This window comes from Brachyhypopomus gauderio, chromosome 7 (assembly GCF_052324685.1).
Source record: "Brachyhypopomus gauderio isolate BG-103 chromosome 7, BGAUD_0.2, whole genome shotgun sequence".
NCBI classification, from domain to species: domain Eukaryota; kingdom Metazoa; phylum Chordata; class Actinopteri; order Gymnotiformes; family Hypopomidae; genus Brachyhypopomus; species Brachyhypopomus gauderio.
Genome location: NC_135217.1, coordinates 12,378,586 through 12,397,706, shown reverse-complemented (window position 1 = coordinate 12,397,706; position 19,121 = coordinate 12,378,586). Strand labels below are relative to the sequence as shown.

At 43.5% G+C, this 19,121-nt stretch overlaps 1 protein-coding gene across 2 annotated transcripts in view; it reads left to right on the top strand.

Annotated features, from left to right (window-relative positions):
* The first annotated feature begins 18,178 nt into the window (after nucleotides 1-18,178).
* The window catches only part of atp2a3 (ATPase sarcoplasmic/endoplasmic reticulum Ca2+ transporting 3), a 48,595-nt gene continuing 47,652 nt past the window's right edge, over nucleotides 18,179-19,121 (top strand). The window contains exon 1 of one of the 2 annotated variants that reach the window (XM_077011774.1): nucleotides 18,179-18,552. In XM_077011774.1, the coding sequence (XP_076867889.1) occupies nucleotides 18,435-18,552 (118 nt within the window). In that variant the 5' untranslated portion in view covers nucleotides 18,179-18,434. The remainder of the gene's footprint in view (nucleotides 18,553-19,121) is intronic. The other variant, XM_077011773.1, reaches the window with a different exon arrangement.

Genomic DNA, 19,121 nt, shown 5'->3' with positions numbered 1-19,121 from the left:
TCAGAATTTGCCCTCTAAAATCTAAGAAGGTAGGCCACGTCATCTACAAATGCTAGGTGTTTCTAAAAAGCTGTGCAAGCCTTAGGAAATTAGCATCATACATATGAGACCAGCCGCGCTTGTCGGATTTCATGCTGCTGGCCACATTAGCATTTCTGAACGTAATATCCCTTTAACATCTCCAATAAAGCCCTCCAACCCAGCGCGACTGCAGCCGCTGTAATGCACCAGCACCTACGCAGGATTGTTGAAGAGGAGATTGGTGCACGCGCGCGCACAGGCACGAATGTGAGTGTTTGCAGTGTCCTGCAAGGTCAATTATGGACCCAGCAACAGCACTGCGACAGTTCGTGTCTACACGAACAAAACGAAAGACCCAGATGAACAACTTAAAAGACACGCCAAGATTCTACGAATTATAAAAACCCTCTTGACGAGCAGGAACAAGAGACGGGGAATGGCGCGTTAATACGCCGACGTCAGAGCCATTGCGTAATGGTAAGGCTCTCCGCACATGGCAAACGACCCCCCAGCTACCCCCCCACCCACACACACACTCGACGTGGCTGTGGTTAATCACAGTGAGGCAGAGTCGTGGTGGAGGGGCGTGGGGATTCGTGAAAACAGATAAGTCTTTAACTTGCACCATGTCCTAAAACTAATTCCATGATTCTACGACATTAGCTGTTGATTGTCGTCACGCGTGCAAAACACGCACGCCTTACCTTAGTTTTGTTATGTTTTTATGTATGTATATGTTCGTTTTTATCGGTGATTTTGGAGATTTGCTGCGTTTGTTCAGTTGACTGTAAATGGCAGGCATCTGCCTAAAACATTAACTGGTTTGACTCGGCTTAATTATACCACTTACCTCACCTCATACGGAACCATTTTCGTAAGTGGAACTCCATGTATTGATCTAAACGGATGACCCTGTTATCCAGCAGCCAAATCAGGTGGATGAGGTTTCATTCTCTCTTCTCTCAATTAGCGCAGGCGCACCGGTTTCACTACTTACAAAAGAGCGGGAAACATGACGCCGTGTTCTCTGCAGGTGCCTGTCGATTCACCCAAGATAAAACTCGATACAGTGTGCTTCCTTTCAGACGGGTCTAATATAAAAAGCTGAAAGATGATGCTCTTTGGGTGTAGCCTACATTCAGTTTCTGTTATTTGCCAGGCATTGACCTAGTATAACAGGTTAATGAAAGTCCCTAAATATTTTATTCTGGTGTGCCTTTGAAATGAAGCTGTGTATGCCTATTAAAGGCCAGTACAGCACTGAAGTGTATGAATAGGAATTTTCAGTTAGCATATCAAAAATGAGATGTCTGTTTTCCATTTTGTATATCAAAAAATGGGGGGTGGTATATCTCAACCACCTGGATTCTTAAAGAAAACAAAAAACCAACACTGACGAAAAACGTGACAGAAAGGTCAACAACAATATTTTGCGAAGAGTTTGAAGTATCTGTGCGGATGTCTGCATGTGCTGGACGGGTCCCGATGTGAACAACAAGGGATGTGACCGCTTGGCGCTCCGTTCTGCTCTTCCCGGTGCTGTCTGTCAGGGACAGCTGGTTCTGGCAGAGTCAAGGACCCGTCTGAGACACCTGCGGGAACACAAGAACATGCGCAAGCACCAGGGACAAAAAGAGGTCCACCATCCTGTCAGCCGATCATGTCAACATCGTTTTAAAGGGGTTGTTGACAAAGCATGTTGCTTTGTGAAACCGCGTAAACAACAAATATTTGGATGAAAAGAGAAAAAACTTCAATTTTTTCTATGTTTTCATATAACTATAACTTATTAAGTATCTATAACATATATATCATAAAAATAAAGTAACAATTATAAAGTATGTTAGTAGAAATACTATCTGGGGCTTGCTTGCTTGGGCATTTGGCCATTAGATGCTATTTTGTGTCCTTCATATTTATTTTGTCAAATACAATTACAGAAACCTTAAAAGTCATCGATTAGCAGCAATTCAATGTACACACAACCACAAGTAATGTAACTTCAGACATGAGAAGACTGTAAGCCAGGACATTTAAGTCCCAAACATTGCTGCTTCTTGTCAAATTATGTGGTTTTGCTGAATGTCAATTACAAAATAGAAGCAGTTATTGACTTTATTGACTCGGTTGTTTATAATAAACTTCTCAACATTAACTGGAACCATGGGGGCCCAGTCCCGAGAGTCCTTGTTGGAAACAGTTCAGCTACGTTTTGTGACCTTTCAACTTTCTCTTGACCAATAAATCGACCTTCATATTTCCTTTAGATTACTGAATTCTGTACCAATTTCCACATGTTTTAAGTTCTAATTGCCAGATGAGAACTTAAGCAAGAAAATCCAGCCTGAGATGACATTATGATGTAACTCAAAAACTGATGCAATTTTCGACATGTAATTTTTTCACCACTATGCAAGATGTCAAAAGGATAAGATGTCAAGAGGATAGATTTCATATTTGATGAAAGAAAATGTATTTAAAAATGAATAAATGGTACTTCTACCTTGAGGCAAATGCAACGAGAACTTAATGAGCAGTGGTTTGGCAAGAAGAAACTGCATACTAAGTCATGCATGACTGCATACTAACTTGCTGTATACTAACTCACTAGGAAGATATGAATCAATAACCATCCAAATGTAAACCGAGTATACTTTCTCTTAGTGTTTTGATTTTAGAAGAAAATATGAGGTAATTAACTTCTTTGCAACTACATTTCCCAGCATCCTCCCTTGGTCATAACCTACTTCCTGTCCTTCTAGAAAACTGGTGTCATGTCATCTCATCTCCATGCTTGCCTTGTGCTCAGGTTGTTTGCTTTGCAAATCGGAGTGTCATGCCTTACTTCAAACCTTCTGCCTTCCACACTCCATTTAGCCACTTGTCTACTAAGCTCAGGATTCCACGGTCTAACGTCTGAATGCAGATAAGCATCGTATCAGCTATTCCTTTTTTGTCAGTCACTCCTTTCCACCCTGTGTAGTCATCTAAGCACACACACACACACACACACACACACACACTAGCACTCTTTCTGCTGCCTCTCTGTCTCCTTTGCCGCTAACGTAATCAGGCCAGTGTTTTATTTAGAGGTTCAAACTGGTGCTGGGTTCCTCAGGGTTCCTCAGGAGATCCTGCTGCAAAGCCCAGTCCACAAAGAGGTGAGCAAACAAGGCACACAGCACAAGCTACACTTTATCTTCTCTTATTTACCCGGTTTCAATGTTATGATGTACTGTATGTGAAATACTTGGACAGATTTTTTTTAAGGTTGCCATTGGTAATTTCAGGTCTGGACTTTCTATAATTAGACTTTGCGACATTCACTGACCCATTAAAAATCTACTTCACTGAGTATTTGTTTAAAGGAAAAGTTTGGTGAGAAATCTATTTTCCATAAATTGAGTCCAGATATCACTAACATTTTACACACAAATCAGCATCATTACAACTATATGCTGAAATCATAAACAGCAGTACATCTAAAATAATGTACAAAGTTAAAGCTGTTAGCGAAAGATGCTAAAAACAGCCATCTTGAAGCTGGAATTGTTGTCCCTATTTTCGTTCATTGTTTTATCCCATCAGTATGTCATGGTGTGAGGAGCTGTATAAGCCAGCTTTGCTGAGATTACTTAACAACTCAATGCAGTTTGAAGCAGTCATGATACATTGCAGTTTACACAATGCTAACTGACGGCTGCAGTATTAGCCTTTAAGCTCCAGCACAGAACTTAAAAAACGAAATCTCAACACCAAAAATAACAAGGAACTTGGCTATTTAAATCTATTTTGGTGTGAAGAGAGATAACTCCCATCAATCATTCATGAGCACGACACAACTTAATGTGTGCGCGCGTATGTGCACGGATGAGTGTTTGTTTTACTGTGTGCGGAGGAGTTCCATGTCAGAGTTGACATCGTGACAAGCTGTTAGCTCATCGGCAGCTCAGGCGAGTGTCGGTGGACGCGGTGGGAGCTGGGAAATGGTGCGGAGCACGGCCAGCCTCCACCCACCCCACCTCCACCCCTCTCCAGCTGCAGCTTTCGCTATTTCAGCATGACATGCTGAGGACCAGAGGATTTCTGACTGGGTTTTGAGTGTACATTTATGAGCCCAAATTGTTTTTGCATGTATTTGTGTGTGCAAGGGTGGGGCTTCATTTCTAGGCAAGCGACGTTTGCATATTCCAGACGGGCAGGTGTAAGAGAGACCGAACTTTTGGGGGTATGTGGCTATGGATGGATGTGTGTGTGTGTGTGTGTGTGTGTGTGTGTGTTAGGGAGTGAGTGAGTCACTGGTGCTGACTCAGTCACTGTAGTTGGACTGGAGAGAAAGGCGAGGGGAGAAGCCCACCCACTGCATCAGCAGCACAAACATCAGCGACCACAGGGCCCTTCCAGACGCATCTACAACATGGGAGAAAAGTGAGAGGTGAGCCAGAGGAGTGAGAGGGGGCGGAGCCATGACCTCACTGCGGAGGCATGACCTCACTGTGGAGGCTGGGTGTGATTGGAGGACCACAGGTGGCCAAACGATGCAGGCAGTAACACGGGGGTACGGTGGGGTTTGGTGCATTGGTATGGGGGTTGTTTTGGCGTGTAGCTCTTTCTGCTAGGCGTGTGTCTGCTAACTTGCACTGTTCAATGACTTTAAGTCTCTCTCACAACTGGACTACTTTACTCTAAGCCTGCTCACTGTACATGTCCTGAACCACTTCTTGTAGTGACAGGGCAGCCCGTTCACATTTAACTCACTTCCTAGCTAGGACGTTCATGGATGACCAATAAACATTTTGTAGTAAAAACAATAAGAATTTCATGCAGAAAGCTGACAGAACAGCTGAATTACTCTTCCATTGTGCGCTTCACCACATAGCACAAACTGCTGTGATCCAGGAGAGTGGTGAAATACCTCACAGAATCCCAGCCCATGCACTGACAGCGAAGTCCAACATGGTAATGCAACCCATAACGAAAAACTGCGGGTTTCTCTACCCACATCAACTCTCAGCATGCAGTTATAGCAGTTTTTCTTTTCTGGCTGAAATCCCATCTGAAAGTTCACCTTGCCTGGAATCAAACATAATTGGCAATTTACCATGAAGATGTGAAATGACCTTTTCTAAAGCTTTTACTTCATTGGAGTCACAACTAAAATGTCTTGTGGCCTGGTGTTAAACTGAAATATCGCAGGTCCATTTTGAGTGAGTTCTGAAGCTACTACACATCTTGGTGTATTCATTTACTTAATCAAATCTCACCCATTGAATTTTACGGCAGGTTTTATGACAATTTTACGACTTAAATATTCAATTATTTATTCATAGTCGATTTGTTGCTCCTCCCTGAAATTCAACAGAAAATCCTTCAGAGAAGGTGGTGGTCACCAGACGTGTGTGTGAAAGGCACATCCGTTTTTACCTTAAAGAACCGTGTTAGCACTTCATGGCCGTGCCAGTAGCACCAGCTGTTTGAACGTGGACACACGCGCCTCCAGATCGGAGTGTCAATGGGGCCGCGGTAATCAGGCTTCCTCCAGAGCTTCCTGTCTGGGAACCCAAAAATATCCCCTTCTCCTCCCCAGCGTATCCGTGCTCATCCAGCTGCCTGACTTGGCAGCATTGCACTAGTGGCTCGTGGTGTCTGGAGAGGAGAACGTCAAGTGTTACAGAGATTTTCGCATCTTCTTGAAACCCCATTTTGAAGGTTTGAGAGGTTTTGTGGAAGTGCTGATCGCCACGAGGTTAATGATGACCACAGGCCTGGATTCCTGGGTGTAGTTTTAGCCTAGTTTTGTAAACTAAATTGTTTTACCAGTATTGATTCATTATGTTTACGACTAATACTGGGAAGCAGCAAGAATTATTAGGTTAATTAATTTTGCTTTCTAAACTAAACTTCTTTCTTGCTCAGTAAATAGTACTGAGCAAGACTCTGTACTACCGTTGTCATGGAAATATTGCTTGACACACATTTCACATCGACTCGATTCATGTCATACAACATGAAATACACTGTCACTGTTGAGATGAAGTCAGAGAATTCCCTACTGACCATCTTAACATAAGATGCTTTGTCTAATTTTCCACCAGGAACACAACTTGCAGAGGGAGACGTCCTCCTCCAGGTTCTCCAGGGAGGAGATACTCATGTCTGGGAATGAACACAAGTGTTCTGAGCCTGACAACCAGGTTCTGGAACACAACTTTATTTAGCATATCGAAGATCACTGGAGTGGATTTGTACCTGTGTTCAGCCTCTTTTGTTAAAAAAGTCTTAGTTTTTAGACATGACTGCATGACTAATGGATTTTGGCATAAAAGAAGGACATTAAATAAAATAATAAGTGCCTGTATCTTAAGTGTCCCACATTCAGGGTTCAAAATTAACTCCTGGTTAATTTTGTACCCTACCTACATTTATTCATTCACTGAAAACCATTCAGGGATGGATCCCTGTACTATAGAACACACCACGTCAGCAGTAACAGCTTGCAGACAGTAGCACCTGACTATGGAACGATTGCAAAATCGAACCTCAAAGAGCCAAGATGCTACCAGTGACTGTGGAGGAGAACTCAAACCACGGCATGCTGATAACATATCTATGTATGTTCATGACTGGCTGTCTCCATTTGTTTTTCGGTTTTTGGTCAACAAAATTGTAGAATGCTGCTAATTGTGTTTTTGTTGCTAAGCATTTTCTCACATGGACATCTTCCTTCGAGTCTTTTCATGTTCATTTCACTCCAACAACCAACAAGATTAAAAAGCCCACAGCATGCAGAACCAACCGTAGAAAGAACACCTCTGGTTAGGGATGTGAGTCCTCCCCTGATTGGCAGAGAGGGGTGGAGTGGGCAGTGCTGTTTATTTCACATTTCTCCTCTGTGACATGCAGTGTCTGCCAAACCTCTGATAAATGATGAGAAACATTTGGGCCCACTGGCTCCCCGTAATTGACTTTGGGTTGTCTGCAGTGACAAGGCCTCAGTAAGTCATTCTTCTAATTTGATGAGGGTCCATGGTGGCGTTCTGCAGGGCTGAGATCAGTCACTTGTTCCTTTTCATGACTGCACTGAATAGGCGTAGAACAGGGACACTGATCCAGGGTCAGGGTTGAGGCACTGCTGCCTGTCTCTATGGCCTGATGATCAATAAGGTAACAGAAAACCTGTGCACTGCCAGCATGGGCTGGTGGATGCACAGTGACACGTAAGGTCTCCGAATCCATGGTGAAATGTCAAATAGACCCAAAAAATGACAATTACCAGAGGACACCCCCACCTTCCCCCATACTCTGTCTCTCTCTCCCTGTGGGAATTCACATCCGCCCTTTGAACTCTCTAGAAGTCTCTTTTCCTCTTCCCTGTTTTTTTACTCTTTCCACATATTTCCCAAGCAATATATTTAGATAATATCAAGCAATATATTTAGATGAGATCAAGTGCTTAAAAACTCCAGACTTAATACTTAGACATTAACCATAAGGCATATTATTCAATAGCTGCTAGAAATTGTTCAATAACAGCACCGAAACTAATATGAAAGTGTGAAGTCACAAATATAAATAATGAGTCTGCACACACCTTTGGATCCACCCCCCCTCACTCAAACAAATTAGATCTCACTGCAGTCCAGAATTAGTTGAACAACGTATCCCTTTGTCATGACACTGCAGCAGTTTCTTCAAACAATCACAGAGCACTTCACTCTGTATTGTAACTTACAGAGCGTATCCTTTTTCCCCCACAGAGTGGGAGGGGCCCTTGCTCTTACTACCCAGCCCCTACACGCCATCGTGGTCAACAAAGGGTGTAAAAGAGGTTTGGTTATATTCCCTCATATTCCCTGACTCCTATGTAGCTCCATCCAATGTATATGCATTGGCTAAAGACTTAAAGCTCCATTTGACTTGGAAAAGCTGTGATACTCAACTCATTTCTTCTAAAAAAAAAAACAACTATATTCACAGAACTTGCCTCACACTGAGGAAGAGCAATCTCATGAAATGACCATCAAATCCGTCTTTGGTGCCCAGATGGGCTCATGCGGGATCTGTCATGCATGTGTATCAGGAAGGTAAGGATGTAAGGCTTGTTTGAGCCACAGGTTGTGCTGTCCTGTCTGATGTGCTGGATGGACCTGTGCCACACTCTCCCACCACGCTACTCTTGAATGATGCCTCTTCATTCAAATTAACACATTCAAATAGATAGAGCTGCCAAAAAGATGCTGGCTTCATGTTGGAAACCTCCGCAAACAGCTACAGAAGCTCAATGGATTAACACATCTATGGATATAATTAGTATGGTGCTATCAGTGGCAAGATAGCATGGTGCTGGACCTCATATTATTTCTGCATAGTGAGAGTTGGCAGATAAAATCAAGGAGCTCCTGTAATAATACTTTCTGCTTATCACCAAGCTTTTGATTCTTATGTCCTATAATGGGGGAGGCCCACCTCAGTGTAACGTAACATATTTGTGTCGGGAACAGTGTTGGTCTCACGCACTGCAAGTCAAGGCAAGAATGAAAGGATTCTGCACAAATGCTTGCGCAGTCACAGTATGTCAAATAGATGTGCCCTTTTGACCTTATAGTCACTGGCCATGAGAAACAAACTGCTTCACTGGAAAATACATCCCACCTATGCATGCTTTGCAAACAATCCATTCTTTTGAATAGTGCTTAGCCAACATATTGTATTTACATTGTATGGGCCCAAAATCCTCATGAACCTTTTTTGCTGTAGCCTATTTGAACGGCAAACAGAAATTTCTCCTGGCAGGTGTTTTATTAGTGGTATGTGGTCTCCACACTTCAGAAGAGCGGTGTCAAAAACATGATTTTTCATTTTACATGAGAGCTGACATACCTGGTATATTGAAAACATTCGGCAGAGCTCTGTCCACTGTCTCAGATGCTTTCCTGGTAGGAAACTGCTCTTTTCAAAGCTTTGCCAATACTGTCAATGTCACTGTTGGCTCCGCCCTCTGTGTCAATCATGTCCACGTTTTGTTTGTTCACCCCTTGTTATTCCTTTCAGTTGTGTCTTCTTCGGTGTTTCAGTAGTACTGGTATATATATCACATGTTTTCTGTCTGTCTTTGTGGTTCATTACGTTGCTGTATTCCTGCTTGTATGTAATATTCTATCACTCGGTATGTTTCTTGGTTTTGGTTTATTTTGTTTGGTTTATTCTCTTTTATCTTTCTCGGTTTCTGTTGTTTGGTTAGTTTAGTTATGAGTCTGTGTGTAGTCTGCTCATTTAGGTTGTATGTTTTCATATTCTTTGTCTGTGTATGTACATTCATGTGATTGTTTGGTTTTCTGTTTAGTTCCCGCAAAAATCTAGTTTGTCTTATTTAGTTTCTTTCGCTTTGTTGTCATGCCTCATCGTTCTCGCGATGTCCGTCTGTTGTCTGTTTCGTTACGTGAAGCTGTTAATGTTAATTGTACAGGCCTGTTTTACAAAGACCGCTCTACTCAGCATTTGTGTTTGCCCTCTGCACAACGCCCACGGCGTTACAGTCAAACTACCAGTTTATGGTGAAGTGTGAGGACTTTCCATTATGTTTTGAATGTTTAATAGGCACTAAAGACTATTTCATGCTCCCTTCTGAGCAAGCCTTCAAAACATTCAGGATGTTGGAAGAGAAACGAATATCCAGACCCATTTTCCCTTATTACTACTTCAGGTTTACTTCACTCCTTTGCTTGATGGACAGCCTACAATATAGCCAAGAACCTCCTCCTGTTCTGAAACATCATGAATGCTCAAATTTGTTTTGGATCTGAAGCATCTACCTGGTTTAAGTCAGGATCAAGAGGGGATGGATATAAACACACCAATGGGGCATTATTGCAATATTACAACCAATAGCATAATCCAGAGCCAATATACAATGCATGCAGATCCACACGTAGAATAATCAAGCGTACAATAACAGTACACTCCAATATATTCTTCAGGTGTTAAGGCTCCCTGGGAGTACACAGACTGCAGCTGTGCTATGGCTGCTGTCTCACTGATCTGTGATCAGTTTGCCTAGACCGTTAAAGAGCCTTTGCTTTCTGCAGTTACTGTGCTGACACAGAGGGTCGGAAAAAGGAAGAAGACTCTTGTGGCCCTTATTTGGCAGCTCAAAACTGAAGACGACAGGGGAGGTTGGCCAGGGAATCAGGATTAGCAAATTAACCAGATTGTTGTTCCTAAGCAAAGCTGTAAGAGGGTTATAACGATGGTAATGGTTCGTTAAACATAGGTGGTGAGAGGGAGACGTGATGGTGGGGGTGGCGGGACGAAAGAAAATAACGTAAAAGAAACATAATAAGGGATAAAAGTCACAGTATCAGTTTTGCTGTGGTGTGAAGGAGTTTTGGAGTTGTGGAAAAGGAAGTTACATTAGCATCCACGGTGCTGCACTCATTTCTCACCCATGCTCCCTTCAAAGGGCACTTCATCACAGCCAGGACTGAACTCTAGGTCACTCAGGAGAGCATGCTCTCCTCGTAGGGCAGGTAATCAATGGGAGGGGGAGGGTAATTAGTGACTGCGTCGGCCTCTGGTAAACTCAGCTACCCCATACAGAGGCAGTCCCATGCCTCTCGCAGTGACAAGGAAACTTGGCCAAAAGGGACCACGCCAGTCAGTAGGAGAAGGACAATGAAGACTGTTCTAGCTCACCTATGTCAGGGACTGCAAGCAGACAAACAAATGCCATAAACGTGTACATGAAGCAGTATGTACAACTGTAAGTAAAACCCCTTCAGTCGGCTCACATAAAGCGTGGACAGTACGTTTATGGACTGTGGAGACTCTCGCCCTCTTTGAGTGGATCTGAAACACATTTCCCTCATAATAACAACTTAAATCTCAAAACGCCTGGAGATAGTAGGTCCATCGGCTGATTGTACTGAATTGTCTGAAACGATTAGGCTTGTTTTGACATTTCAAAAGCTGGTCTTAACAAGCCTGCCCTGGGCTAACTGATACAAAGTCTTCTGGGAGATAAGTGACACACTGTCATATTCAGCACTATGCTGCTACGCTTTCAGTGTTGACACCTCTCCGCCCATGCGTAAACAGAATAAGAATTAATTTATTGCTCACTCTCCCTCCCTCTCTATCTCTCTCACACAGACAGACAAGTCACTCTCAGTTTCAATTTCTCAGTGTCTCTCCCTTCCATCATAGTATGTGTGATGTGGGTAGAAGAGAGACTCCTCAGCTGCCCTGTGAGGAGAGGAGGGGAGGGGTGACCTGCTGCCCCACCTGCACAACCTCTCACGCTCCTGAACTCACACTGAACACAGTTCTGCTCTTCATTTCACATTATATGGAAACCCTGGTGTGAACATGTGTGCAGTATCTAAATGGCAGCCATTTTATTTGATGCTGGGCACCAAAACATGCCATTTGCACTAATCTGTGCAATCTGTAGTAGCTTTAATCTGAAATGGGCTCTACTGCATTATTATATTTTTGTTTGTAAATCTTTCTAAAATGGAGTTATACAGAAATATGGAGTTATACAGAAATATGACGGGTCGATATCCTGAGCACTGTGGGCTAAGAGAATGTTTGTTTGGAGGGTTTCTTCAATAGACCACGTTGCGGAATCTGGACACACCACATTCTTGCTTTTTGTGGACTTTTGACAAGCTGCTCTCCTGTTGATACCTCCGCTAGCGAAGGGACATGAGAGAAAGGCTCCAGCCGGAGTAAGTAGCCTCTGCTTGTAAATCAAGACCTGGTCGACATACAAGATCAATATTTCCCCTCAACACTGTTCTTTAACACGCAACTGTCAGGGTCAGCATGGCTATCAATGACGCCCTGTTCCGAGTCAATCCCTTTCCTCCCCCTCTCATTCAAATTCTCTTTCTCTCAGTTTCTTTCTTCCATCGAAGAAATACTGGCTACTGTTATTTTTTTCCCTGATTGACTCTCTGTCACGCGCACACACTCTTTCCACTATGACTGCCTTTGCAGTACTTTCTTCAATAGAATATACAAATATAAGTTTATGCCTTGTTTTTGCTTTGTCTTGTTTCAGAAATCAGTTCACTACACTTTAAAGCAGGATCTCAATGAGAGTCAGTGAGTTCACACGCAACAGTGTTAGACCATAGCCACACTGATCTATTGTTCGAGTCAAAAATAAAAAAGAAAATCTAAAGGTCACAGGAGAAACACGGACCTGCACACGGTAGTGACTTTCAGTAGAGCACATGGCAGTGAAATCCCGGCCGTCGCAAATAGCCACCAGTCGGTTAGCCACCATTAATAAAAAATCTTAGCGAGACCATAATGATTCGCGCAGGGCCATTCGTAAATTTACCACAGACGTTTGAAATGACCCAAAGTCAAAGTGCTGTGAAACCGCCGTCTGCTGGGCCTATCGCCTATTCAGGAGAAGAGAATAGAGAGAGTTATGACAGCAAAGGAATACTGAGGGAACTTTTCATTCTAACTTCTTACCTCACAAGTCAGCAAGATATTTTGATTCATGCCACACAGTAATGTCTCACCGAGGGCTCGCCGTCTGCTGTCCTGCAAAAAGGACATAATCCTTTTAGACGGTTGACAAGGAACTGCTGTCCGCAGTGAGCTCACCTGTGGACTTGTCATCCGGTAATGAGATGGATCGATTAATATTGATATATTTATTAACATTGTGAGGCTCAAGAGTGAAACTTATCACAGACACTTTTGATATGAACTAACATGACTTTTAACTCAGACTTTCTACCATCAGACTAATGGCAGATGCTACAGTCTGATGGCAATGTAATAGATACAGGTGGTGTAACAAAATTGAAACATATGAAACTACAGTATGTGCACTAAGGTGTCTTATTTCACTCATAATTTGTGTGTGTGTGTGTGTGTGTGTGTGTGTGTGTGTGTGTGTGTGTGTGTGTGTGTGTGTGTGTGTACATGTACACATTATCCTGCATAATCTGCTGGTACAAGTATTTGTTATCTGAAGTCTTCAGGAAGAGGTGTTGGAGGAGTGTGTTACATCTCTTTGCTGAAAAAACTCTGGGCAGCAGGCCTGAGCTGTAACTCGTTTGGACAGTGTGACTGGCTCTCAGAAGGCAACCCATTCTGGTGAATGATAATTGGCCCATTATGGACCATCCATTAACCACTCACCAGCAGACAAAAACTGGCAAAGCTTAAACGGATGACTCATCATATACGTAATGTTGTGTAAGTTAGCAAGCTTGCAAATGATTTGTGTGTGTTTGTGTGTATTTGTGTGTGATCATGTTTGAGAGCCCTTTGAAAGTCATGTTCCTGTACCATAAAAAAATGCTATTTAGACCATTTGCGGATGCGGCGGGATTCTTGCTCACACTACTCATATAATGTGTTAGTTTGGGTAATGTGAACAGAGTTCATCCCCCCAGTTGAAATGAAACCACTATGTCACTATGTACTTGTTGTCATATACTTGTGTGACTGTGATCCTCTTGTAGGAGGAGAGGGGAGTAAAGATGGCACAGGAGAGTGGAGGGCATCATACTGTTAAATACTTCACTGGAGTATCTACCTCTGTGTCTTTATCTACCCTGAATTTAGTTCGTGTTTCTTGAATAAAGAAGGTGAGGGGCTCATTCAGAAGGAGTTGGTGTTGTGAAAGCTGATTGGCTCACACTCTGCAAGCTGATTGGCTCACACTCTGCAAGCTGATTGGATCCCACTCTGCCCAGCCTGTGGGTGCTGTTGTGTGATTCATATCAACATCCCTCTTAACATCCCCCTCAATCTCTCATGCCCTACTCTTATGTATGTGTATGTCTCTCTCTCATACCCTCTCTCTCTGTGTCTCTCTCTGTCTCATACCCTCTGTGTGTGTGTGTCTCTCCCTCTATGTCTCTATCTCATACCCTCTCTCTCTATGTCTCTATCTCATACCCTCTCTCTCTATGTCTCTATCTCATACCCTCTCTCTCTATGTCTCTATCTCATACCCTCTTTTCTCCTCCTATATGACTCTAATTTTTTCAGCATTTTCAGGTAAACTGGTAGACACACACACTGGACTCCCTCTGTGCTTTTCTGTGAAATGTCTGCTGCGTCACACAAACGGCTTGCTGGCAGTCTGGGTGTGTGAGAGGGAGGGAGAGACAGGGAGTAGAGAACCAGAAAGATAGATAGATAGAGAGAGGGGAGAGAAAGAAAGAAAACAAAACGGAGAACCCTGTCTTTCTTCTAACATCCCCTGAACACATTCTCCATCTTTGCTTCATCTCTGATCATTAACCGTGGACCCCCACCTCTTTCCCTCCCTCTCTCCCTCTTTCCTACTAACCCCCCCAGGGCTCCCCCTCATTCTGTCTGCTTTGCTCTGTCAGATTCGGCTGCTGCCATCTGAGGGATTGTCCCCTTCGTCATCTCCTTGAGTCAAAGTCAATGGCGGAGACGCAGCGTGGTGTCTGCAGTGGAACAAAGGGGATGACTGGAGATTGGTGGAATCAGGGGCACGGCACGTGTAGGGAAGGTTCAAACCGCACCACATGTGTTCAGAACAAAGTACTTTGCAATAAGAACTGAAATCATTCAAGATCATTTTCCAGACAATCGTTTGTCATTAGACTACAAACTGCCAAGGCTAATGGACAAAATGAGATAAGTGATGTTTTGTTGGGGTTTCATTATATGAAAGTGAGAGAGGGAGAAAAACAGAGAAAATACTTATATTTACAGAGAGCATGGTCTGATTTCCATAATGCAGAAAGAGAGAGAGAAATTGTGTGCGTGTGTGCATGTGTGTGTGTGTGTGAGGGAGAGAAAGAAAGAGAGACAGCCCTGAGGTGAAGGCAAATGCACTGTGAAGGAGGTTCTCGAGACTAAATGGAAACTGTTCCATGTCTGGAGCAGGACAGACCGCCATTGTGTGCCAGTGTGGTGAAACACACATGCACACACGTTTCTACAGAATCTCTGAGCAGGGGGTGGGGGGGGGGGGGGGGGGGGGGGGGGGGTTTCCTTTCCGTAAGCACTTTGGCATTCGAGGATTTCCCTTTGGTTCATGGTCCTGGTGAAGGAGCCTGAGTTTAGGTCAACTGCTATAGGGTGTCCTAAATAACATATCGATATGGTACTAGTAATGGATTCTGTCATATATGATGGGATTGTGTAGAGAATAGTCTCTGCAGTCTATCAGAAACACCTCAAACACATAAATGTATTTGTATACAGTATTGAGGTGTCTGGAGTTAATTAACCAACAGAAAACAGGACAGATTGGAAATGTTGTATTATTTCCCAATAATATTTCCCAGTAAACTTAATAATTATGAACAGATCTTTTGTTCAGAGGTTGACCTTCCACTTGGGTGCCTGTCAAATATGAGTAATAGGATGTTGGTGACTGCTCTGTCGATATCTTGCTGAGATCCTTGTCCAGGAGGGTACAAGTGCCTGTCTGTTGTCTTTATCATGTAACTCCAGGCAGACCTTCAACCAACCCTCCATGGGTTCTCCCGGGAAGAGTGTCTATAGCCTGAAAGCAAATAAATAAGTATGGTGCATGCTGGGATAGCAAATGACACTACAGTGTCCAGGGAACATTTTGTAGCCCAAGCCTTTGTCTTAGCACCAAAGAGCCTTTTGATGTTGGGGTTAGGGGGACTACATCCCAGCGACTTAAGAGTGTCATACCCCATCAAGCAGCAACTAGGATGAATGCAGATTGGAGAAGTTGTGTCTGGATTGTTTGACAGCTGAGGTAGGTCTGTGGCATCTTCATTTGATTGTCTAAGTGAAGATGATTTGACTGAAACCTATTTGAAAAGCAAAGAGCAGCCCCATAAAATTAACTCCATATGGTCATGTCTACCAGCAGCGCATGCGCAGAGTGAGGCTATCCAAAATATACAATGAAGTGATGCAGAGGGTAGGGGTTTGGCTGAGAGGAAACTGGTCCTAGATGCGTATGGGGCAGCTCCTACCCATAATTCTCGGGGCTGAGCTAGAGTCGGACATGACCTGGTTAGAAGCAGACGAGAAGCTGTTCGCTTTTCGGCCGGCTTTAAATATAGTCCCCCGGGGTGTGAGAAAGCACGGTGGTTGGATGACAAGGGAAACTGGGCTGTGCATACATCCGGGACGTCGTGACACACAAGGACACGGGCGGCTCGACACCGTGTTCCCTCTCTCCTCACCATATGACGGCGGGGGGCTGCGGTGACGCCTGTCCCACAGCTGAGGTGTTGCCATGGACGCTTTTGCTGTGCCAACGTTTCCGCTCGCGAGCTGCGGTTTGCCGTTGTAATCTCGCACAATGTTCCCTCCCTGCCCGCGGTGCAAAGCTGACAGGCAGTCCACTTTATGAGGCCCCACATCGGCAATATTTCGCGTCTTTATAGAATTTTAATTTAAAGACTTAATTCACATCCGCTCACATCTGTGTTGTGGGATACGAGTTGAATACTTCATGAAGCACCCATAGGGGTTATGTACTTTGGCTATATATGGAGTGTGAATACTTCATGAAGCACCCATAGGGGTTATGTACTTTGGCTATATATGGAGTGTGAATACTTCATGAAGCACCCATAGGGGTTATGTACTTTGGCTATATATGGAGTGTGAATACTTCATGAAGCACCCATAGGGGTTATGTACTTTGGCTATATATGGAGTGTGCATACTTCATGAAGCACCCATAGGGGTTATGTACTTTGGCTATATATGGAGTGTGAATACTTCATGAAGCACCCATAGGGGTTATGTACTTTGGCTATATATGGAGTGTGAATACTTCATGAAGCACCCATAGGGGTTATGTACTTTGGCTATATATGGAGTGTGAATACTTCATGAAGCACCCATAGGGGTTATGTACTTTGGCTATATATGGAGTGTGAATACTTCATGAAGCACCCATAGGGGTTATGTACTTTGGCTATATATGGAGTGTGCAGAGAGGACAAACCGCGTGGCAAGAGAGAACTAGAGCACCCTGTTCCTAATGTGCCTCCTCCTCTCTGCGGTGCCCAGCTAGTGCATGACCTATGACCCCACTAGCTCGCCCTGGCTGTAACAGGACTCTCGCTCCATCTCCACTCTGCCTCTGTCCTTTTGAAATGCGGCCACACACTTTATAACTCCTGTTTGGAGCTACCCAATGATACCAAGGCGCCGGGGCTCAAAACGGTTCAAACACATCTAGGTCATATTATGGAAACAGTGGTGGTATTGCTACTAATATGTTGGCTCACAGCCCTGGGTTTGGAGCATGATAGATGAGTCATGATGCAGTTGTAGCAAGTAGGGTGCATCCTTCTGTCTTCGTTTGTATTCAGGTCACTGGTGACAATTTTCACACTCAGGAGCTCAACATGTTCTTCAAACATAGTAGATTGATATTCTATGAGCAGAAGATGGGGTGTCTTGATTTGTTTCAATACGACTAATTTCAGATATTAACATTTGTTGTTCAGTGTTATTTATTCTCACTTTTCTCTGACTATCCCTCTAAGATGTGTTGGATTGTTCTTAGTTACTGTCTCTTCCAGTTAAGTTCTACATGACTGTAACAGCCAAGCCATCAGTACTAAATAGGGCTATAATAAAACAAAAAAATATTTAACAACAAGTGGTCTGATTTCCAGCTACTTGTGTAAATCTTACATTATATGTAAAAGTTTATAGAGTTTTTTATTACGTTTAATAAAAAGTTTATAGAGTTTTTTTTATTTTAGCACGAATCATTTAGAGTTATTCAGTTATTCGCAATGATACTACGTTTGAAGAAATGTAATCGTCTGGGTTAAGGATTGTGTCAATACGGCGCGACCTTTGAAGAACGCATCGGAGCTCATTGAAAACGCTCGTGTGCATGTTTTTGAAAAAGGAGCGCGCGCACTTTTAATACATTAAGCATTCGCATTGTCACGGGCACGAGCACTGCCAACTTGACGGTTTCCCACTTGAGCTGCGAACGAGAAAAATCCACCTGAAATTAGCTTCATTATTTTCTTGCCATTATTCACGCTCTAATTTGACCTATCCGAGTTCATGCTTATGCTTATTTGAGTAAAATACGTAGTAAGCTTTAGGAGCTGCCCCCGATTCAGCGCGAGCCAATAGCAGCTGCAGTCAGGCTCGAACAGTCTCGCTCAGGAAAAAGAGGCGGAACCGGTACCAAAGCACACCTTCCGACCTAGTGGAGAGTGCAGTTCTACGGCTGAGAAGCAGGCAGCGCTACGTGAAGGACTCCGGAGGACGGTTTCAAACCGACGGCTTGCAGAAGAGGCAGGTGGAAGTGGACCCACCTCCGCTTGGCGGTCTTGAACGGACCTCGGTGGCCACTGTTTACAGCATCCGAGACCTTATAATAATTCTCAAATACATGCCTGGCAAGACTTCAGGGTAAACAATTATCCGAAATGGAAAACGCTCACACTAAATCTGCGGCTGAAGTTTTAAAAAACTTTAACGTGAACGAAAACAATGGACTGACTCCTGAACAAGTAAAGATTAATCTGGAAAAATATGGACCAAACGGTGAGTTATCTGCGGTTGTTTTCTGGGTGGTATTAACAGTCATAATTCATCTTCACAAGAAACATCTCGGAGCCTGAATGTGGTGATGGTGTTAATGTACGCGCTGGGAGAGGAGATCAGGGTGGCTCTTCTCACGGAAGAACATTCAGCCCGGAACGTGTGAAGCATTTTGTGTCTCGTTGATTCAAGCGATGCTCGTTTTTCACGAAGTTAAAAGAAGGTGTTCGTAGCTAAATGAGAGTTTGGATGAAAGCTTCACAGCAGACTGTCAGTGACGCTTCAGCCATGAGTGTGAATTACTCAGCCGCACATCGTAATGTGTTGGTGAGTTACTACACCCGAGTCATGCAGAAGACTAGTGCAACAATCCTCTTCCAAAGTTAACTCCTACGTTTTGTTTGAGGTGCATTTCTCTCTTCCTACAGTTCTCTTTAGCCACTTTATTCATCTTTTAATATTTACTCTGCGCATTGGTGAAGCTTCCGTACACGTTTGGCTCCACGTAATACGTGTTAAGAGTATTTGAAGTAGGCAGGTACATTTGGAGCGCATTCATTAACGCTTCCCCG